The 19,537-nt window shown below is 44.5% G+C and overlaps 1 protein-coding gene across 1 annotated transcript; it reads right to left on the bottom strand.

The window, feature by feature from the left end:
* Positions 1-812: 812 nt before the first annotated feature.
* On the bottom strand, positions 813-5,260 carry DEFB129 (defensin beta 129; the record flags this gene model as incomplete). Its single annotated transcript, XM_080925833.1, has 2 exons — positions 813-1,246; positions 5,203-5,260. The coding sequence occupies 2 exons, from the start codon at positions 5,258-5,260 to the stop codon at positions 813-815; spliced, it is 492 nt and encodes a 163-aa protein (XP_080781959.1).
* Between the last annotated feature and the right edge of the window lie 14,277 nt (positions 5,261-19,537).

Raw genomic sequence — 19,537 nt, 5'->3', positions numbered from 1 at the left:
TTGAGCCAACAGATTGGAACAAGGCCATCCATTAATTTCTGTCTTCTGATTTTTTTCAGTTTTTTGGTAGGAGCGATGGGTAGCAGAGCCTCTACTTCTGGCAATGACTTCCTTGGTGTTTGCTGCTTGTGTGTACCAATCATATCAAGCAGTACAGGTGTTGCACGTCTGTGATTCTTCAGTAAAGCTTTCCAAAGACTGGGATCAAGGGCTGTGCCATTGTCTCGTGGACAAAGGAAGGAGGCATGGTCTGAGATTGCTAAATTCTGGCATGCACCACAACACTGGTATCTCCAGTATTGAATGAATCCATTGATGGTAACATATGGGTCAGTAGTTCATAGGTGAAGAATGTCAGAATAACTTCTGTAGGATAATGATATTGTTTCAGACATGTTACACTAAGGAAAGTGTTATTCAAATGAACTCCACTGGCTTCTGTTTTCTCTGTGTTCTGGTTTGCATAAAGGCCTTTCCCCCAGATCTATAATAAGAGAAAATATGTCCTATCCGTTGCCACGGGGAAAGGTCATCAAATTAGCATCACATTGAGGAGGCCCAATGCTCAGCACTTGCTGAGTCAGGCTTGCTCTCTCCCGGCATCTAAACTTAAAATTTCATCCATCCCTCGCTCAGTCTTCTGGGGAACTCCAGAAAGAATGATGACATCACACAAACTGGAAGTGTCAATGGTATTTATTGTGTTTCTGGTTACAGAACAGTTATGACTTATTTTAATACCCGTGGAGGTAGAGAGGAGCCTGATGCCCCAGGAGAAAGACCCCGTCATGTCATGGGGGTGCTGGCCATGTCTAAGGTGGTCCAGGTTGGGGATGAGGTGGGGCAGCATTGGCAGAATCCCTGCTTCGTTTGGTGTGCCTCTTGGTGGAAGCAGTATCGCCCATGTGGTGTCTGGTGGTGACAGACTTCACAGGGAAGGCATTTGGGACAGCGGAGTTGATATCGGACAAAAGGCTCTTGGCAGCTCGGCTTCGGAAGAATGCCACTAAGGCTTGTTTTTTTTGCATCTCCTCTGTGGAGTTCCTATTCATCTTCAGCATCTCCACAATGTTGTCATTAGTTATGTGGGGTACTTCCTGTTGCAGGTAGCTTTTAATCAGTTCTGTCACCTTGGGGCCTATGCAGCACTTTTTGGATTTGCAATTCTGCATCTGGGTCTCCTCAGCGAGGCAGCTGTCTTTGCACTTCCCAAAGCCCATTAAACACTTTTTCACAGCCAAAAATTCTGCATGGGGGAGAGAGAGAAACCACTGGGCCAAGGGTCATCGTTAAAGGTGATGTTCAGACTGCTAGTGGGAGGGGTTAGAGTGAGAGGTGCTTGTCAGCCTTTGGGGATGGTGGTGCCTCAGAGAAGAGACCTGGAACCCATAATAAATCTGTTCAGTCTCCTTTTCCTGAGTAACTTTACAAATGGTGTCACATGCCTTTAATCTCAACACTTGGGAGGCAAAGACAAGCAGACCTCTGTGAGTTTGAGGCCAACCTAGACGACACAGAGAGTTCCAGGCTAGCCAGGGCTACACAGTGAAGCCTTGTTTCAAATTTACATATTTTCAGGAATGGGATGGAGAGAGAACTCAGTTGGTAAAGTGTTCTCCATGCAAGCGTAGGGAAGTGAGTTAAACCTAAGAATCTATATAGAAAAGGCAGGGGAAGTAGCATGTTTGGGAAGACAGGGATGGACAGACAAATCCCTAGGGTTTCCTGGACAGCTGGCATAACCTGATTGGTGATCCTCAAGCCAATGAGGATCCTGTCTCAGAAAACAAGATGAATGAGCCAGGCCACTGTGGCACACACCTTTAATTCCAGCACTTGGGAGGCAGAGGCAGGTGGATCTCTGTGAGTCTGAGGCCATCCTGGTCTAGATAGAGAGTTCCAGGACAACCAGGGAGACAGAGTGAAACCTTGTCTCAAGAACAACAGAAAACAACAAAAGCAAGGTGAATGGAGGAAGACACCAGAGTTTGTCTTCTGGCTTCCAGCACATGATCATGAGTGTATGTCTTGGTTTCATAATGGCATCTCCTCCCTTCCCTCCCTCTCTCCCTCTCTTCCTCTCTCACTGTCTCTCCCCTACCTCTCTTTCCTTCTTCCCTCCTCCTCCCTCTTTGCCTTCCTCCCTCCCTTCCTTTTCTTCTTGCATTCATTCTTCCTCCCTCTTTCCCTCCTTGCCCCCTCCCTTTCTTCTCTCCCTTCTTTTTGGTGGTACTGAGCTTTGAACGAAGGACTTTGTGACAGTTGCTCTCTCAATGAACTTCATCTCCAGCCCTAGAACAGCTTTTTTTTTTTTTTTTTTTTTTTTAAGTTTTAAAAAAATTTAAGGGGTTGGGGATTTAGCTCAGTGGTAGAGCTCTTGCCTAGCAAGTGCAAGGCCCTGGGTTTGGTCCTCATCTCTGAAAAATAATTTTAGAAAGTTATTTAATGTATAAGTGCTCTGCTGCATATACAGAGGCCTGCATGAAGAGGGCATCAGGTCTCCCTGTTGATGGTTGTGAGCCACATGTGGTGCTGGGATTTGAGCTAAAAACCTCTGGAAGAGCAGCCAGTGCTCTTAACCACTGAGCCATCTCACCAACCTCAAAAGATAGCATTTTTTGACCTCTAATTTTGCATCTTCCACACCAGCAGAACCTCCTATTCCCCCTCTATAATCCTACAAAAACACCAACATCAGTAAAACTAATCCAAGAAAGAATCATGATGATTATTTTAATATATGCTCCATTAGTGAGTTCAGTGGGAGATTTTTAGCATATGTGTGCAAGGTGTGCTGATCAAAGCAAGCCTTCCTTTGTCCAGCCTGGGTAGACCCTGGTGTATATTCAGGAGGAATATTTCTTTTCTTCTGTATAAGACAATGTGTAGTACTCTTCTTTCTGTGTGGCCGCAGAGAATGGAATGATCATTTGAAAGAGAGTAGTGGCATTGGGGGACTTATGTTGAGTGGAATAAACCAAGGAAGAATTCTAAAACAGAATGAATAGGATTCGCAGCAGTGCTGTCTTTCTGAAGCTTGTTGTCTTTGACTTCCTCCAATCACTAGACCTATGCTTCCAGGAGTATGACATTTTGTCACTTCTAGCCTCTTTGGACACTGTGCACCAGAGACCTTCTTTGTTACTGTAGCTCCAACTTGGTCAGTATTAACATAACCCATGTATTATCATCTCTAGCTAGTTCCCACTGCTCTTGGGAATTCATCTTCCTGCTGAATGTCTCACTGTTCTTCCTCAATTAAGAAATCTTTTCTGGGCTAGAGAGATGGCTCAGTGGTTAGGAGCACTGACTGCTCTTCCAGAGGTCCTGAGTTCAATTCCCAGCAACCACATGGTGGCTCACAACCATTTGTAATGGGATCTGATGTCTGAATATATAAAACAAATAAATCTTTTAAAAAAAACTTTCATTTCTTTGTCACCTACCTTAATTTTATGTAAATTAGATGTAATTTATTTAGCATCAGGTAATTTTCAAAGGCTGTAGCACCTGTGACAACCTGCATAAGACTGGGTCTGTCAGCATCCTGCTGTGGAAGGAAAAGGGGTTCAAGGGGCCTCAACCCTTCCTGAGGATCTTTAGGTAGCTGAGAATGACTGGGGAAAAGAGATACTTTCTTCAGTGTTGTAGCCACTGATAAGTTGCCCATGCTCCTGTAGACAGCCCATTGCCTATGCTTCTGAAAACAACTTTAATAAAACTCATTGAGCCACAGAAAAACCAAAAAGACACCAAGTCAGAAAGGCACAGGCAGGAGGTGTGGGAATGGGGATCAGTAGGAGTGGGAGGTGGTAAGTGAGGGTAAAAAGGGTAAAAAGTAAATACAATGAAGAGACACTATGTACATGTGGAGATGTCATAATAAATCAGGTTATTATATATAATCAATGTATGTCAATAAAACGTTCCCAGGGAATATTGTTGTGTTTATATTTGTTATTCCCATTCCTCTTCATTCACAGTGTTCTTCCAAGAACCACAGAACAGGAACATTAGGACTAAGAACCGTCACACCAACTCCTCCACTACACTGCTGCCAGTTTTGAAGCTGAATATAGTTCGGTGACTTTACTCAAGGACACACAGATTTACCTGCCCATGTTCCCAACATAACAAACATCTTTGTGTCTTTATTTTCTTTGTCTGACTCATTGTGATTCTTCCAAGCAGCTGGGTGTTTCTTGATCACAGACACAAGCCTCCATCTTTCTCCCTTTTCAAGAAAAGTGAACAGTTCTCTGTTCTGTCATGTGCTCTAGTGTGTACTTAGTCAACCTGATGGTAGTTAGAGGGTTTCCAGGAAGACAGTCTGAGAGAAATCATAAGACTCTCCTGCAGAAGCGGATATGTAGACATAGACCTGCTTACTGAATCCTAAAAGTCTCTTTTTTTCTTTAAGAGCGGTAAGGATTTCATGCTTTGTTCACAGAGGCACATGGAGATTAGACCTTTGCATTAAGAAATGGTTTTCATGGGGGGTGAGGAGAAGGCTCAGTGGGCAAAGCACTTGCTGTGTAAGCACAAGAACCCGAAACGTGGGTCTGAAGCCCATGTAAAGCCAGATGCAATGGTGCAGGCATCTGTAACCCCGTGTTCCTACAGTACAATGGGAGGTGGAAACAGGAGAATTCACAACCCCCCCCATGGGCCAGCTAGCCTGGCACACACAGTGACAAATGATAAAAGACTGCCTCAAACAGGCCTGGTGCTGTTCTCTGACCTTCACGTGCATGTGCCTGTGTGTTCTCTCTGTGTCATATACCACACTCCCTCTCTCCCTCCCTCCCTCGACCCCTCTCTTATACACACACACACACACACACACACACACACACACACAAACACACACATACACACACAAACACACAGACACACACACACAGATCTTAAAAATATAAAAGATGGTTAAGTCAGAAATAGACTTCAGAAGACCTGGGCTGAGTTGCAAGCTCATACAGACGTATAAACACACAGAGCCTACACACTCTGTCACACCGCCCCTGACCCGAACACCACCCCGCCTTCCCTGTAGCTCCTCCACATCTCCATCAGACACAGCCTAGGTTCGGGTCAGCTCTCTAGCCACCTTTGTGTGTGCGATGTCATCTTAGCGTCTCTGAGGCGTCCCAGCACCACAGCAGCCCGACCCTGCTTCCTCCCTGTCCTCAGGGTCAGCTTTACCTGATTTCACCTGACAGTGAAGCACGAGGCTGGCAAAGAGAGGGAAGAGGAGCTTCATTGCCGGGCGGTGGAAGAAAGCCCAGGGTCCTGTGCTAGTGTCCCGAGTGCTGGCCTTTATTGGCCTCTTCGTGGCCTTGGGCCATGAGCACTGAGGTGCAGCCAAGAAAGGTCCGTGTGTTGCTCAGGGGAGCTGAATTTTCTCTGATTCTGCTTGATAACAGTTTTTTTAGCAAACTTCTATGTGCTGCTATTTTTTGTCTTGAGGGTAATATATCTCTAAGAGAAGAAAAAAAGAAAATAATCTTATACTTCTTGTTTGTTTATTTTAAAAGATAAAAAGTTAAACGTGTGTGTGTGTGTGTGTGTGTGAGTGTGTGAATGTGTGTGTGTATTTGTGAGTGTGTGTATGTATGAGTGTGTGTGTGAGTGTGTGTGTGAATGTGTGTGTGTATTTGTGTGTGTATGTGTGTGTGAATGTGTGAGTGTGTGTGAGAGTGTGTGTGTGTGAGAGTGTGTGTGTGAGAGTGTGTGTGTGAGAGTGTGTGTGAGTGTGTGTGAGAGTGTGTGTGAATGTGTGTGTGTGTGAGTGTGTGAATGTGTGAGTGTGTGTGAGAGTGTGTGTGTGAGAGTGTGTGTATGTGTGTGTGTGTGTGTGTGTGTGTATGCATGTATGCAGGTGCAGTCCCCCCAGAAGCCCCCAGGGCCTTGGATCCTCTTAACTGAAGTGAAAAGTGGGTGAGTGGCCCAGCTTGGGTGCTAGGTCAGATCTCTGATTCTCTGCACTACAGAATGAGCTCTAAACCACTGGGCTATCTCTGCGGCCCCACACTTGTTATCAACATGGGAAGAAGGTAAATATAACTTTCTCAGCCTCTCCAGTCAAAGTACGAGGATGAGGAGGAGCTGGGTCCGAAGAACAGGGCCTTTAAGTAAGGAGCACGGCTTTCAGATAAGTCCTGGTCTGCAGACTGATCCTCTGCATGCTGAGTGGAGGTGAACCAGGACTGCTCATGAGACTTGAGGTCGTCCTGAATGTGGATGGGGCCCAGGTTCTCTGCAGGAAGGGCACACACACTCCCCAAGGTGACTAATATTATGTATTACCCACTCTCTGTGCATGGTATAAGAAATGTGTGATTAGGGCTAGAAAAATGGCTCAGAGGTTAAAAATGCACACTGTTTTCTGGGACAAGCTAGAAACCAAGGACCATGGAAACTCCCAGGAATTGGAGGGTGATCCTAGCTAAGATTCCTAGCAACGGGGGATATAGACCCTGAAACAGGCACCTCCTGTAACTGGGCAAGGCTTGCAGTGACAACGTAGCCACAAAACCTTCGACCCACAATTTGTCCTACCTACAAGTTGTGCAAGGATAAAAGTGGAACAGAAATTGAGGGAGTGGCCAACCAATGACTGACCCAGCTTGAGACCCGTGTCATGAGAGCCCACCCCCAACACTGGTAATGACATCATGAGAGCCCACCCCTGACACTGGTAATGACATCATGAGAGCCCACCCTCAACACTGGTAATGATGTCATGAGAGCCCACCCGTGACACTGGTAATGACATCATGAGAGCCCACCCCCGACACTGGTAATGACATCATGAGAGCCCACCCCCGACACTGGTAATGACATCATGAGAGCCCACCCCCAACACTGGTAATGACATCATGAGAGCCCACCCCCGACACTGGTAGTGACATCATGAGAGCCCACCGCTGACACTGGTAGTGACATCATGAGAACCCACCCCCGACACTGGTAGTGACATCATGAGAACCCACCCGTGACACTGGTAGTGACATCCTGCTGTACCTTCAGACAGGAGCCTAGCATACCTGTCATCTGGGAGGCTTCATACAGCAGCTGATGGAAGCAGACGCAGAGACCCACGGCCGAGCATTAGGCAGAGCTTGAGGAATCCTACGGAAGGTGGGGAGGCAGGATCGAAGGAACCAGAGAGATCAAGGACACCACAAGAAAACCTACAAGTAGCCTGGGCCCACAGGAGCTCACTGAGACTGAACCACCAACCAGAGAACATGCATGGGACAGACCTTGCCCCTCTATCCATAGGTAACAGGTGTAGCTTGGTCTTCCTGTGGGACCCCCAGCAGAGGAGCAGCATTGTCTCTGACTTTGTTGCCTGCTTTTGGACCCCTTTCCCATAACCGGGCTGCCCTCTCTAGCATCTCTAGAAGATGCATCTAGTCCTACTGCAACATGCCAAGGTGTGTTAATATCCATGGAAGGCCTCCCCTTCCCTGAGGAGAAAAGGAGAGGGGCCTTGGGGAGAAAGAGGGAGGGGGAGTGACTAGGAGGAAAGGAGGGAGAGGAGGCTACAATCAGAATTGTAAAGTAAATACATTAATTAATGAAAAAGTTTATACATGCTATAATCAGGAAAATACATATGAAAAAAATACTGCTCTTTTGTAGGACCCAGGTTCAATTTCCAGCATCAATATGGCAGCTGAAAACTGTCAATTACTCCAGGTTCAGAGGATCCAACACCCTCTCTGACCTCTGTGGGCACCAGGCACACATGTGGTATGCGTCTATACATGAGCAAGACACCATACCCGTACAATAAATATTAAAAACAATCATGTGATTATCTTTCTCTTATTATTTATAATACCTAGAGACAGGAAGGTAGCTGAAAACCTTGGGGCAGTGGTCTCCATGTTACAGAGGAGGGGTTGGGAATAGAGAATATGCTCAGCTTTTCCTGGGACCTGATGGTTGCAGGAATACACCCCAGCTCACCCTCACCCTGGGCCACTCCTGTGCCCAGTGTCCTTGGAATTCCCTCTGTGGGACGAGTTAAACATTCCTTCCCCTGTTCAGTTTTCACGGTGATGTTCCCGACTCAACCACACCTCTAATGGATCCTTGGTTGTCTATTGAGCATTGTTCTGGGGCTGAAGACAGCACAACATTATGTACTCCCTGCAGCTGGGTGTGGTGGTGCACAATGAAATCCCACAACTTGGTGGGCCAAGACAAGTAGGACTGTGAATTTGAGGGCAGTCTGAGCTGTACAGAAAGATTCTTTCTAAACAGGAAAGAGCAGATAAAAAGAAAAAAAAAATCCAGTCAAAGTACAACTCAGGCTGAGGGTACCTGTCCTGAAACGTGTCCAGCTGCAATTCCATGAAACAGGAAGTGGGACTTAGATACAAGCAGAGATAAGAGCAGAGACAGTGATGTAGGGCTTGCAGATCTTGGGGTGATAGGTCCATTAGTGTGGTGAGCAGGTTAGGGTATTAGGACAGTTGTTGGATCTCAGCCTTTGTTGGGTTATCCACAATGTTTACTCAGCCTCTTGGGATGTCCTTGGCACAGTACTGGGGCTCTTAACCTTTCCATGATCCACTAGGATCTTAGCTTTCTGTTGGAATGGTTCTCAACACAAAAGTTCTATTGAAGAACATCTGGGTTCTTTCCAGCTTCTGGCTATTACAAATAAGGCTGCTATGAACATGGTGGAACATGTGTCCTTGCTATATGTTGGAGTGTCTTTTGGGTATATGTCTAGGGGTGGAATAGCTGGGTCCTCAAGTAGTACTATGTCCAATTTTCTGAGGAACTGCCAGACTGATTTTTCACAATGGTTGTACCAGCTTGCAATCTCACCAACAATGGGGGAGTGCTCCTCTTTCTCCACATCTTCACCAGCATCTGCTGTCACCTGGGTTTTTGATATTCATTATTTTCTAATATTTACTGCCACACGTGGGTAAAAACAGAATTTGCCTCTCTTTCCTCAAAGGAACAACCTTGTGTGCTTAACACTTCGGGTTCTCTAGGCACATCTGTGAGCACAGAGACCTCCATGTCCCCACGTCCCCAAATTCTTATTTTTTAAAGAGAAAATTGTGGTTGTAATAGAGGCCAGAGTTGAATGCATGGTCTGTATGGCTTGTCTAAATGTTAGAGTCAAGCAAAGCAGAACTGTAGGAAAGCTACCAAAGGACCAAGGGAAGGAGAAAGCCATCTAAACCGCGATGCCTATTCACTTGTGAAATTTAGATCATCTCTTTGTGAAAATTAGCAACTTGACCCTCTATACTGTGAGGAAACTCTGACACATTAAAGCAACACAAGCCAGAAAACGGTTGACAACCAAGATCATGCCTGAGTCTCAAATAGTTGACAATAGCCTTAGTTTGTAAAACCTTGGTTTTCACCTCATCCGTCTCTTGATTGGCTTCTGCTAATATTTTTGCTGTAATATTAATAGTTTGTCATACAGGCCATTTTTGAAATGTCTTTGGATTCTAGAAATCACTCCTGGGACTGGTGTCAAAAAGCCATTGTGGTGGCTCCCATTATGAGACACTATAGGTTCACAGAATTGTCCTGGTTGTTGGGGAGAACTCTCTTAATTCTCTTAATCAATTGCCAAGATTTCCTGAACAAAATAGGTGTGACACCCCCTATCCCACATAAGCCTTTCTAACCTGCAGGAAGGGCAGTTTAAATAGCATTTTCACATACAAAAATTTCCCTTCTAAGGCAGTTGTTAACCAGGGGGAAGGGCATAGCCAGAAGTGGAATCACAGTAAGGAGGGGCAGAAATACATTTGATGCATAAGCAATGCGATAAGAAATGCATCGTTGGCAAGAATATCAGGGACGCCCTATGAATATGGCTGTGGGTGAGCCCGACTGCAGCCTGTGGTGGTTTGAGTAGGTATGGTCCCACAGACTCGTGCTTGGCCCACAGGGAGTGGCACTGTTAGGAGGCGTGGCTTTTTGGGAGTAGGTGTAGAAGTGTGTCACTGTGGAGGTGGGCTTTGAGGTCTCACATGCTCAAGCCAGGCTTAGTGTGACAGACTCCTTCTGCTAACTACAGATCAAGATGTCAATTCTCTGCTCCTTCAGCACTAAACCTGCTTACATGCTGCCATGTTTGAATTTGAATTCTGCACCGACAAGCTGAGAATTAATATGTAATATAGTCAATACACATAACAACATCATTTTGGGACTAGTAGTTGTGGTGGCTTGAATAAAAAAATGCCTGCATAAGCTCATAAATTTGAATGCTTAGTTACTAGGGAGTGTATTTGAAAGGATTAGAAGGAGTTAGAGGTGTGGCCTTGTTGGAGGAAATGTGCCATTGGGAGTAGGCTTTAAGGTTTCAAAAGCCCTTGGCAGTCCAGGCTCCCTCCCTCCCTCCCTCCCTCCCTCCCTCCCTCCCTCCCTCCCTCCCTATGGATCAGGGTGTAGCTGCCAGCTCCAGCTCTATGTCTGCCTCTGCCATGCTCCTCATCATGATGATAACACACGAAATCTCTGAAACTACAAGTAAGCCTCCAGTTCCAGTTAAGTGCCTTCCTTGTAATAGTTACTGTGGTCACAGCAATTGAGCAGCGACTAAGACAGAAGTATTGTGTCCTTCTTGTCTCTTCACACTCTCAGCTTGGTGAGTTAAAGCCCTGGCGTCTCCCAAGTCATTATTTATTCTCGCTCTTGGGATGCCTTCCCTCGATGGGTTTGTTGTCTATCTACAGATGCTTTGCTTGTCTGGCAGACTAGGGGATGCTGTTCTGGTTGAACGCACTGGAGCAAGAGTCATCTGGGACTTTGTTTATTTTCTGAAAAGATACAAGCACGACTTCTCCCTCGTGTTAGAGCATCTGACCCTCCCCATTGATTAGTCTCCACATATTTCTATTTAAGATACATCTTAGGCCGTGTCTCCCTTAGGGACAAATGTTCTGGGGCATTAGAAGAAACATTATCCTTCAAAACGAAAACAATTCAAGTGAACATAGCTGAATGTAATGTGTGGGAATTTAAGTGTGTGCATATATCCACCTTTCATTTTTTAATTTTGCTGTCTAATTATTCGATGATGAGGTTCTACAATAGCTTGGTTCTGTGATTTGTAAGATGATGATTATTCTGTGAAATTGCAAAGCTCTTTAAAGTGTTTGCCAGTAGTGGTAGGACCATTATCAGTTTTCTATTTTAATGGAAGTCCTAGAAAGATGGATCACAGGTGATTATTGGCATCTGAGGTGCTTTTGTGTCTGTGAGAAGAAGCGATGGTCAAATTAGAAAAAGCATCAACTACTACACAAACGTATTTTGAACTTTTGCTACATGGTGTTCGATTTTCAGCTTCAAGGATTAATTCTGTCGTCAGAGAACAGCAAGGAGAGGGCCTGATGATTTATTTGTCCTGCTTGTTCACGGGGTAATAAGACTTGCAACGATTTTGCATTTTGATAAGGAGGTCCATGGGACCCGAAAGAAGGAAAAGCGTTAGGGGTGAGGATGAGGCCAGCACACTGGCTCCGGCATTAGCAGAAGTTATCGGACCCGGGAAATTAGAATGATCATTTTCATGGGTTATGAAAAAAAGGTCGAGTTCATTGTCATATAGATATCTGAAGGGAGAGAAATAATCATGAAATAATATTAATAGTGGAGTGTGTTTAAGTCTTACAGTTTCTGAAAGAGAAACAGTTCTTAGCCACCAGCCCCATTTCTAAATTTTAGTTTTATTTTTTAAAGACGGTTACCACTGCCAGCAATAGGAAGCAGAATTAAGTTTATTAAGATTATTCTTTTTAAAAAAATAATTAATTTAATATATATAAGTACACCATATCTGTCTCCAGACATGCCAGAAGAGGGCATCAGTTCTCATTACAGATGGTTGTGAGCCACCATGTGGTTGCTGGGGTTTGAACTCAGGACCTCTGGAAGAGCAGTCAGTGCTCTTAACCACTGAGGCATCTCTCCAGCCCAGATATGAATCCTTATTTTCAAGTAAAATATATGCAGTGCAGCTTGTGTTCATGTTTGGTGCCAGATAATTATTTGCAAATCAAGTCTATAGCTTATGTGGAGCTGTGATAGATGAAAGTATCGGAATAATTCCTTTTTTTCTTTCATATTTTTAAACTTTTTACTGGTTCTTTGTGAATTTCACATCCTGTTCCCCAATCCCACTCATCTCTCTGTCCCTTCATATCTGCCCTCTGCTCTTGCAACCTCCCACCAAAAACCAACCAACCAACCAACCAACCAACCAACCAAACAAACAAACAAAAAAAAAAAAAACCCAAAACCAAGCCAAACTAAGCAACCATCTTGGAAGCTGTAGTGTCACAGTGTGTCCCACTGTGTACCTTTTTGTCCAAACATCTTTATTTGCAAATGTTCATTGCAATGAGTCATTGGTCTGATCTAAGGCCTCTGGCTTCCGCTACATCGCAATACTAATTCCTCACGGGGGCTCCTCTTGGTTATCCTGTTGTTGCCCTGTGTCATGGAGACCCTGCAGCTTTGGATCCGCAGGGCTGGCCCATTCACATGCTACAGCAGCTCATAGATGGGGTAGATGTTGGGATGTCCCAGTGGCAGCTGAGGTGGTCAGCCTGCCAGCTCTCCTGCTGCTTCACCATCAGGGCCAGTGCCAGCACTGCTGGGCAGCTCACCCAAGGCCACAGCTGGCAAGGGGCAGGGCCAGCTCTCTTGCTCGAATGACTTCAGGGCAGGCTCACCCATGCCCACATCCACAAGGCCAGCTCTACTGTGCTGCCCTGGTTGGTGCAGGACCTGCTCTCCTGGGTGCTGCAGTCGGTGAAGGACTTAAACATATCATTTATATGCTTACGACACGTGAGGGAAGTTTTAACATCTTATAATAGTTACTTTCATCCCATATCCCATTCTATTAATCAATTTTATTATTATTTATGACAATCTTATTTATGCACGGGATGCATTTTGAGAGCTGTCTCCCCAACTCTCTCTTATCCCTCTCCCACCCCCATCACACCATCTCTTCTCTAACCAGTCCTTGCCAAGATTCACGGCTTTCGGTTCTATTATGTGACCCATTTAGCTTAACCATAGCCTTCTCGCCTTGGTTCTTTCAGAAAAATGGGAACTTTTTATTTCTATTGAAATAATTTAAGGTAAGCTAGAAGTGAGATATTTCATCTCTGTGAGATGTAGTCATTATGTTTGAAAACTAATATTTTTTATCTTTGCTGGTAATGAGACTTGGGGTTGCTTGCATTCCAGGCAAGCGTTTCACTCACTACTGAACTCTGTCCTCAGCCCCGAAAAGTGAGCTTGCCTTTCTATATTTCCAGTGATGTCACTACACCCAGCAAGGTTAATGCAAATTTCCTTCCTCGAAATAACGTTTCTAAGTAATTATGTGAGAGTGTCATGCGGTGTATTGTAAAGATACCCACCCTGAACTGTCTCCCAGCTTTGCCCTCGCTTCTTTATCCAATCAGCTTTGTGTGCTTAAACTTTTTTAAAATCTATTTTTATTAAAACATTTTGGTTGTTTTGCATTAAAAAATAGATTTATTTTATTTTACACACGTGAGTTTCTTTTCTTTTCTTTTAACCTGAATGTATGTATGTGTATTACATGTGTGCCCGGTGTCACAGAGGGCAAAAGCAGGCATGGGATCTTCTGGATCAGATGGTTGTGGGTGCCACAAACTAAACCCAGGTCCTCTGTAAGAGCAACAAGTGTTCTTAAACATTGAGCCACCTCTTCAGGCCCTCACATATTTAAAAATGAAACCAAATTCATTTATGCCGCCCAAACACTCTTGAGAGTGGGTCTATCGTATCCCCATCTTGCCAGGGATCACAGACATAAGGAAAACGGACTTTTCCTCCTGCAGCAGCTCCTGAGCAAGGGGCGGAGCCTCATGCCCACCTTTCTCCACACTGCGATTTCTCTTTGGCTCGAGTCATCACAGTCTCTATGAGTTTACATGTGCGGCTGCCGTGCTGTATTGGGAAACGTTGCCTCTTCGTATTTCTCTTCTGCTTCTGGCTCTAACAACTTTTTTTCTGCCTTCTCTTCTGGGACGATCCCTGGGTTTTGAGAGGAGATGGCAGGTATAACATTGGCGGCCAACAGAGTGCCAGGAGACCCCACTTTCCTACTCTCTGCCTGCTGAACAGCTGTGGTTCTGTGGCAATCTCTATCTGTCGCCGGAAGTTCCTCTGAAGAGGGTGTTGAGATGCACTGATCTCTGGGACAAAGTCATTTGGTAGCCAGGTCCCCCTACAGCCCACGACCTGTCTTGCTGCAGATTTTCCGTTCCAGTAATGGAGCCAGGTGTAGGTTTCCTTGTGAGGCAGACCTTAGATCCATCAGAAGACCTTTGGTTAGTCCCACAGCATTTGTGCCACTACTGAACCAGTGGGCACATTCTGCCAGCCGGGCATTATTGGGGCTCTCAGAGTTCGTGGCTAGATCAGACCGATGACAACTTTTCCTTGCTGGTAGCACCTATCAGCACCATGAAGCCATCCAATAGGGAAGATGCTTTAAGGTCAGGACTCACTTGATTCCCTATGCTCTCTAACTCCTTTATGGTCTTCAGCAATAGGATCTTTCTGTCAAAGTCTAGCCCTGACAACCATCTATAGTATCTGGAGTTCTGTGGGACTTCATTCGCCAACAACTCCAAAAGAGGTACCCCACTCCTGGTACTGAGCTTTTTGTTTGCTAGCCTGGAGTGTGTCAGGAAGGCACTGTCCTGCCCACAGCCATGTAGGGTAATATACATTTTTAAACGCCATTCCTATGCGGTTTTACTTTCAAGTACCCATGCGCATTTCAAAGAGTGTTTTACAACCTGATTTGTTCAAACAGATTCACTCCAGGACCAGCAGATGTGGCACTTTCTCCCGACTCTGAGCATGCTGAGTGTTAGGCTCAGGTTGTTGTTGGCATTTCATGTGGTATCATTACGTATGTAAGTAATTTGAGAGTTTTTCATAACAGATAAAACCAGTTATAGTTTCTTCTTCCATTTCATTCTACTTTAGCGAAGAGTCTCCCTATGAAGCCCTGGCTGCCCTGGAACTTGCTATGTAGACCGTGCTGGCTCTGAACTCACAGAGGTCTACTTGCCTCTGGTTCCAGAGTGTTAGATTCAAAGGATTTGACTTCCACATCTAACATCTCCCTGAATAATCTCCCTGCTTAGCTATATTTTCTGACCAGTGAGCCCCTGGTTTCTCTTGTCTCTGCCTCCTCCTGTGAAGACTAGAATAGTGTTAGATTCCTTGAAGCTAGAGTTACAGGTGGTTGTGAGCTGTCTCATGTGAGTGCAGAGAGAGCCAAACCTGGGTGCTCTGCAAGAATAGTTAGTAAGCGTTCTTAATTGCTGGACCCTCTCTCCAGATCGTTAGTGATTCTTTGAAGTCACGGTGTCTAAGTGTCTGTGGACCATGCAGAATAATTCATTTAATTAATTGCTGTGGAGTCATACAATTTTGAAAGTTTGGATGCCTGGGCAACCAGGAAAAAGAACTGGCCACTAGGTGGCACTTGAAATCCAAAGTACAGCATTTCAGAGGCGACGTCAGCTGCGCTAGCCTTTCAAAGGTTTCATGGTGGAGAAAGGGAGTTTTATGAGGACCGTAGGATTATTGGATGGAGAACTTCAACTGGGAAAAGTATCTTTTGCTGCCTCTTATTCTGCTGATAAAGAGAATAGATTAAGAATATGATTTTGGCTAATTTTCAAATCTGTAATTTCTGAACTTTGAGCATTTCTCTAGGACGGGGGTTTTTAACTGTTCTAACGCTGCGAGCCCTCAAAACAGTTCCTCAGGTTGTGGTGACCCCCCAACCGTAACATTTTTTCATTGCTACTTCATAACCACAATTTTGCTAGTTACAAATTGTAATGCAAATATCTGTTTCCTGAGGTCTTAGGCAGCCCCCACTAAAAGGGTCATTCCATGCACAGAGGGGCCCCGACCCACAGGTTGAGAAACACTGCTCTGAGGCATTAAATGAACAGTTACATGTAACTGATATTTTATGTTTAAAACAATGAGACAGGCTTCTGAGTTGGGATTTTTGTTTTCTTGCTTTTTTTTTCTTTTTATACAGGATCCCATTATGTAGCCCCGAGTGGCCTGGACTCTGGAGCTCACTTTGTAGACTAGGCTGGCCCCAAAGTCAGACATCTACCTTTGTCTGACTCTTGAATGCTGAGATTGAAGGTGTGTGCCACCACACCTAGCAAGGGTAGGTGTTTTCATCATGTGGAAACTGGCTATAATTTAATTTAGAATATGCCTCTGATCTCTCTGCAACAGCCTACCCAAGGAGTAGATGTACTGGGCTCAGATTCAGATTTAACTTTTTGGACTTAGAGGAAATTCTCTACAGCTGGGGAGTTGGTTCAATTAGTAAAGTACCTGCTACACAAGTGTGAGGACCGTGTGTGGATCTCCAGCATCCGTGTAAGAAGCTGGGCTTGGCAGTGCATGCCTGGGACCCTAGCTCAGGGGAGGTGGAGGCAGGAGTTTCCCTGGCCAGCTCTCTGGCCAGCCTAGCCAATCAGTGAGCTCCAGGATCGGTGAAAGACCCTGTCTCAAAAAAGTATGCTCTCTTCTCTCCTTCTCTCTCTCTCTGTATGTTTGTGAGTGTGTATACACAACTAAACTACCACAGAGCTTTAGTTTCTAGACTTGAAGTTATCAAGTGTGTAGAGTCTCAGTGGAGACTTTGAAGCTTGATTCAGATCCCATGCTCAGGCCATGGATTATTCTAGATTAGGTTTTTTGTTTTTGTTTTTGTTTTTGTTTTTTTTTTTTTTTTTGGTGTAGCTAAATATTGATTTGGTTTTTTGTATTGCTGTCATATGCCTTTATGTTTAACAACACAGAGCAACACAAATTTACCATATTAGGTTCAGTAGATAATTTAGGCTCATAGCTCCAAACTCCAAAATGGATATCACGGGACTAAAAACAAAGCATTGGGGAGGCTGTGTTTCTAATGTAGACTTTAATGGAGAATCATTGGTTTTGGTTTTTATGGGATTGGTTTCTTTGGCTGATGATCCTTTCATCCATTTTGTTCTCTTCATCCATTTTTAAAGTCAACTGTGTAGAACTATCAGATCTCTCTCTCTCTCCCTCCCTCCCTCCCTCCCTCCCTCCCTCCCTCCCTCCCTCCCTCACCCCCTCTCTCTGATGCTGACTCTCCTATCTTCCCTGCCAGGTTTAGAGGATCCTAGTACCACACTTAACCTCCAGGGTGTGGAAGGACAGTCTCCTTTATGATCTTCTAATTAGCATCTTTGGTTCTATCTACACACAGCATTGAAGCACTCACACAATGCAACATTCTTAGTTTCTGAGGATTCATTGTGGACATTGTGGGGAACTCTAATTTCATCCATGGCAAATCTTATTAACATGCTGTATTAGTGAGGGTCCTCCAGAGCAACAGGACTTATAGAGTGACTCTATACATTGAAAGGGGATTTATTAGAAAGACTTACAGGCTATGGTTCAGCTTATCCAACAATGGCTGCCTATTAATGGATGGTCCAACAATCCAGTAATTGTTCAGTCTACAAGGCTAGATGTGGCAACTGGTCTGGAATCCCAAGAAGTGTGCTCTTACTCCAGTGAAGGAGTGGTCATGGTGAGAGCAAGCAGACAAAGAGCAAGGCTTCCTTCTTCCGTGTCCTTACATGGGCTTCCAGCAGACACTGTGGTTGATTAGAGGAGGGATTTCCAACCACAAAAGATCTGGATTAAAGGTGCATTTTCCCACTTCAAAGACCAAAATTTATAAGTGGACCCCACTTCATAATTTAATTAAGCAAACATTTCTTACAGGTGTACCCAGACTTTTTTTTGGGGGGGGGCTTTAGTTTATTCCAGATATGGTCAAGTTGACAACGAAAACAGCCATCACACGTGCCTTTTCAACCAGTTAAAATTTGTACATATAAATTATTCATTGTCTCTTCCTCATGTATGCACTTGCATGTGTGTGGATATTTGACCTGTACATGCACGTGCGTGTGGAGGCCAGAGGTTGGGTGTCTTCCTCAGTTCCCTCTGCCTTACTGTTTGAGACAGGGTCTCTCACCAAACCCCAAGTTCATTGATTACACTAACCCGATGACCAGCAAGCCACAGGGATCTCCTGTCTCTGCCTTCCTGATGCTAGGACTACAGTCCCAGAGCCCTCCTGCCACCATGATCATCTCCTCTCTCCCATTTACTACTATTTAACTTTTTTTTTAATCCAAGGAGGAATGTTTAGTTGGAGTCAGCTTGGGTTTAGATATCTGGAAGAATCAGGTACGCCACTTGCTAATTATTGAAATCACAACTGTATGCCACTGTGCCAAGTGTTACCCATGGGTTCTGGTGAAGGAGCTCAGGGGCTCATGCTTGCAAGAGCTGTGTTAACAGAACCTGTTATTATGCAGTGTTTAATAACTGCTAAATGAGTTTTAAAATAGGGGCTCCCATGTGCATTTCATAAATCCTAATACACGTTTTTTAGTGACTCTTGCTTTCTTCAGGTCTCTTCCTTAAAAGGAAGATCAATTTATTTGTTTGGTTTCTTTGTGTTTTGTTTTCTGAGACAGGGTTTCTCTGTGTGTAGCTTTGACTGTCCTGGAACTCGCTCTGTAGACCAGGCTGGCCTTAAACTCAGAAATCCACCTGCCTCTGCATCCTGAGTGCTGGTATTAAAGATATGTATCATCATGCTCAGTTCAAGATTTATTTATTTAAATTTATATGTAGGAATGTTTTGCTCAAATGTATGTCTGCATACCACATGCATGCCTGGTGCCCATGGAGGTAAGACTAGGACATCAGATACCCTAGAACTGGAGGTTGTGAACCATCACGTGGGTGATGAGAATTGAACCTGGGTCCTCTACAAGATTAAGCTTTTAATCACTGAGCCATCTCTCTAGCCCCCATAACACACGGTTTTCAGTGTACATTAAATCAGGATCATAGTTAATAAGAAAGAACAGGAGTATGTATATCCTTAATTGGTATTTGAGCTAGCAAGATAATTTCTAGAGTAAAAGCATAAAAAGAATTTCCCTTTAAAGCATGTGTATTAAAGGCAATATCGTTGGCTGCAACAATGGCTGCTCTTTCAGAGGACCCCGGTTCAATTCCCAGCACCCACATGGCAGCTTCCAACTGTCTGTAACTTCATTTCCAAGGGATCTGATGCCTTTTCGTGGTCTCTATGGGTAGCAGGTGTGCATGGAGTACCCAGACATAAAATAAAAATAAATGAATCTTTTAAAATGGAAATATTGTGGCTGGAGAGATGGTTCAAGGGTTAAAAATACTGACTGCTCTTCTAGAGGTCCAGAGTTCAATTCCCACACGGTGGCTCACAACCATCTGTAATGGGATTTGATGCCCTTTTCTGGTGTGTCTGAAGACAGCTACAGTATCTTCAGTGTCATATACATAAAATACAGTGTCATATACATAAAATACATCCATCTCCTTTTAGAAGGAAATATTG

The sequence above is a fragment of the Micromys minutus genome, assembly GCF_963924665.1.
Source record: "Micromys minutus genome assembly, chromosome: 11".
NCBI classification, from domain to species: domain Eukaryota; kingdom Metazoa; phylum Chordata; class Mammalia; order Rodentia; family Muridae; genus Micromys; species Micromys minutus.
Note: the sequence above shows the minus strand (reverse complement) of the source record. Positions and strands in the feature narration are given on the sequence as shown.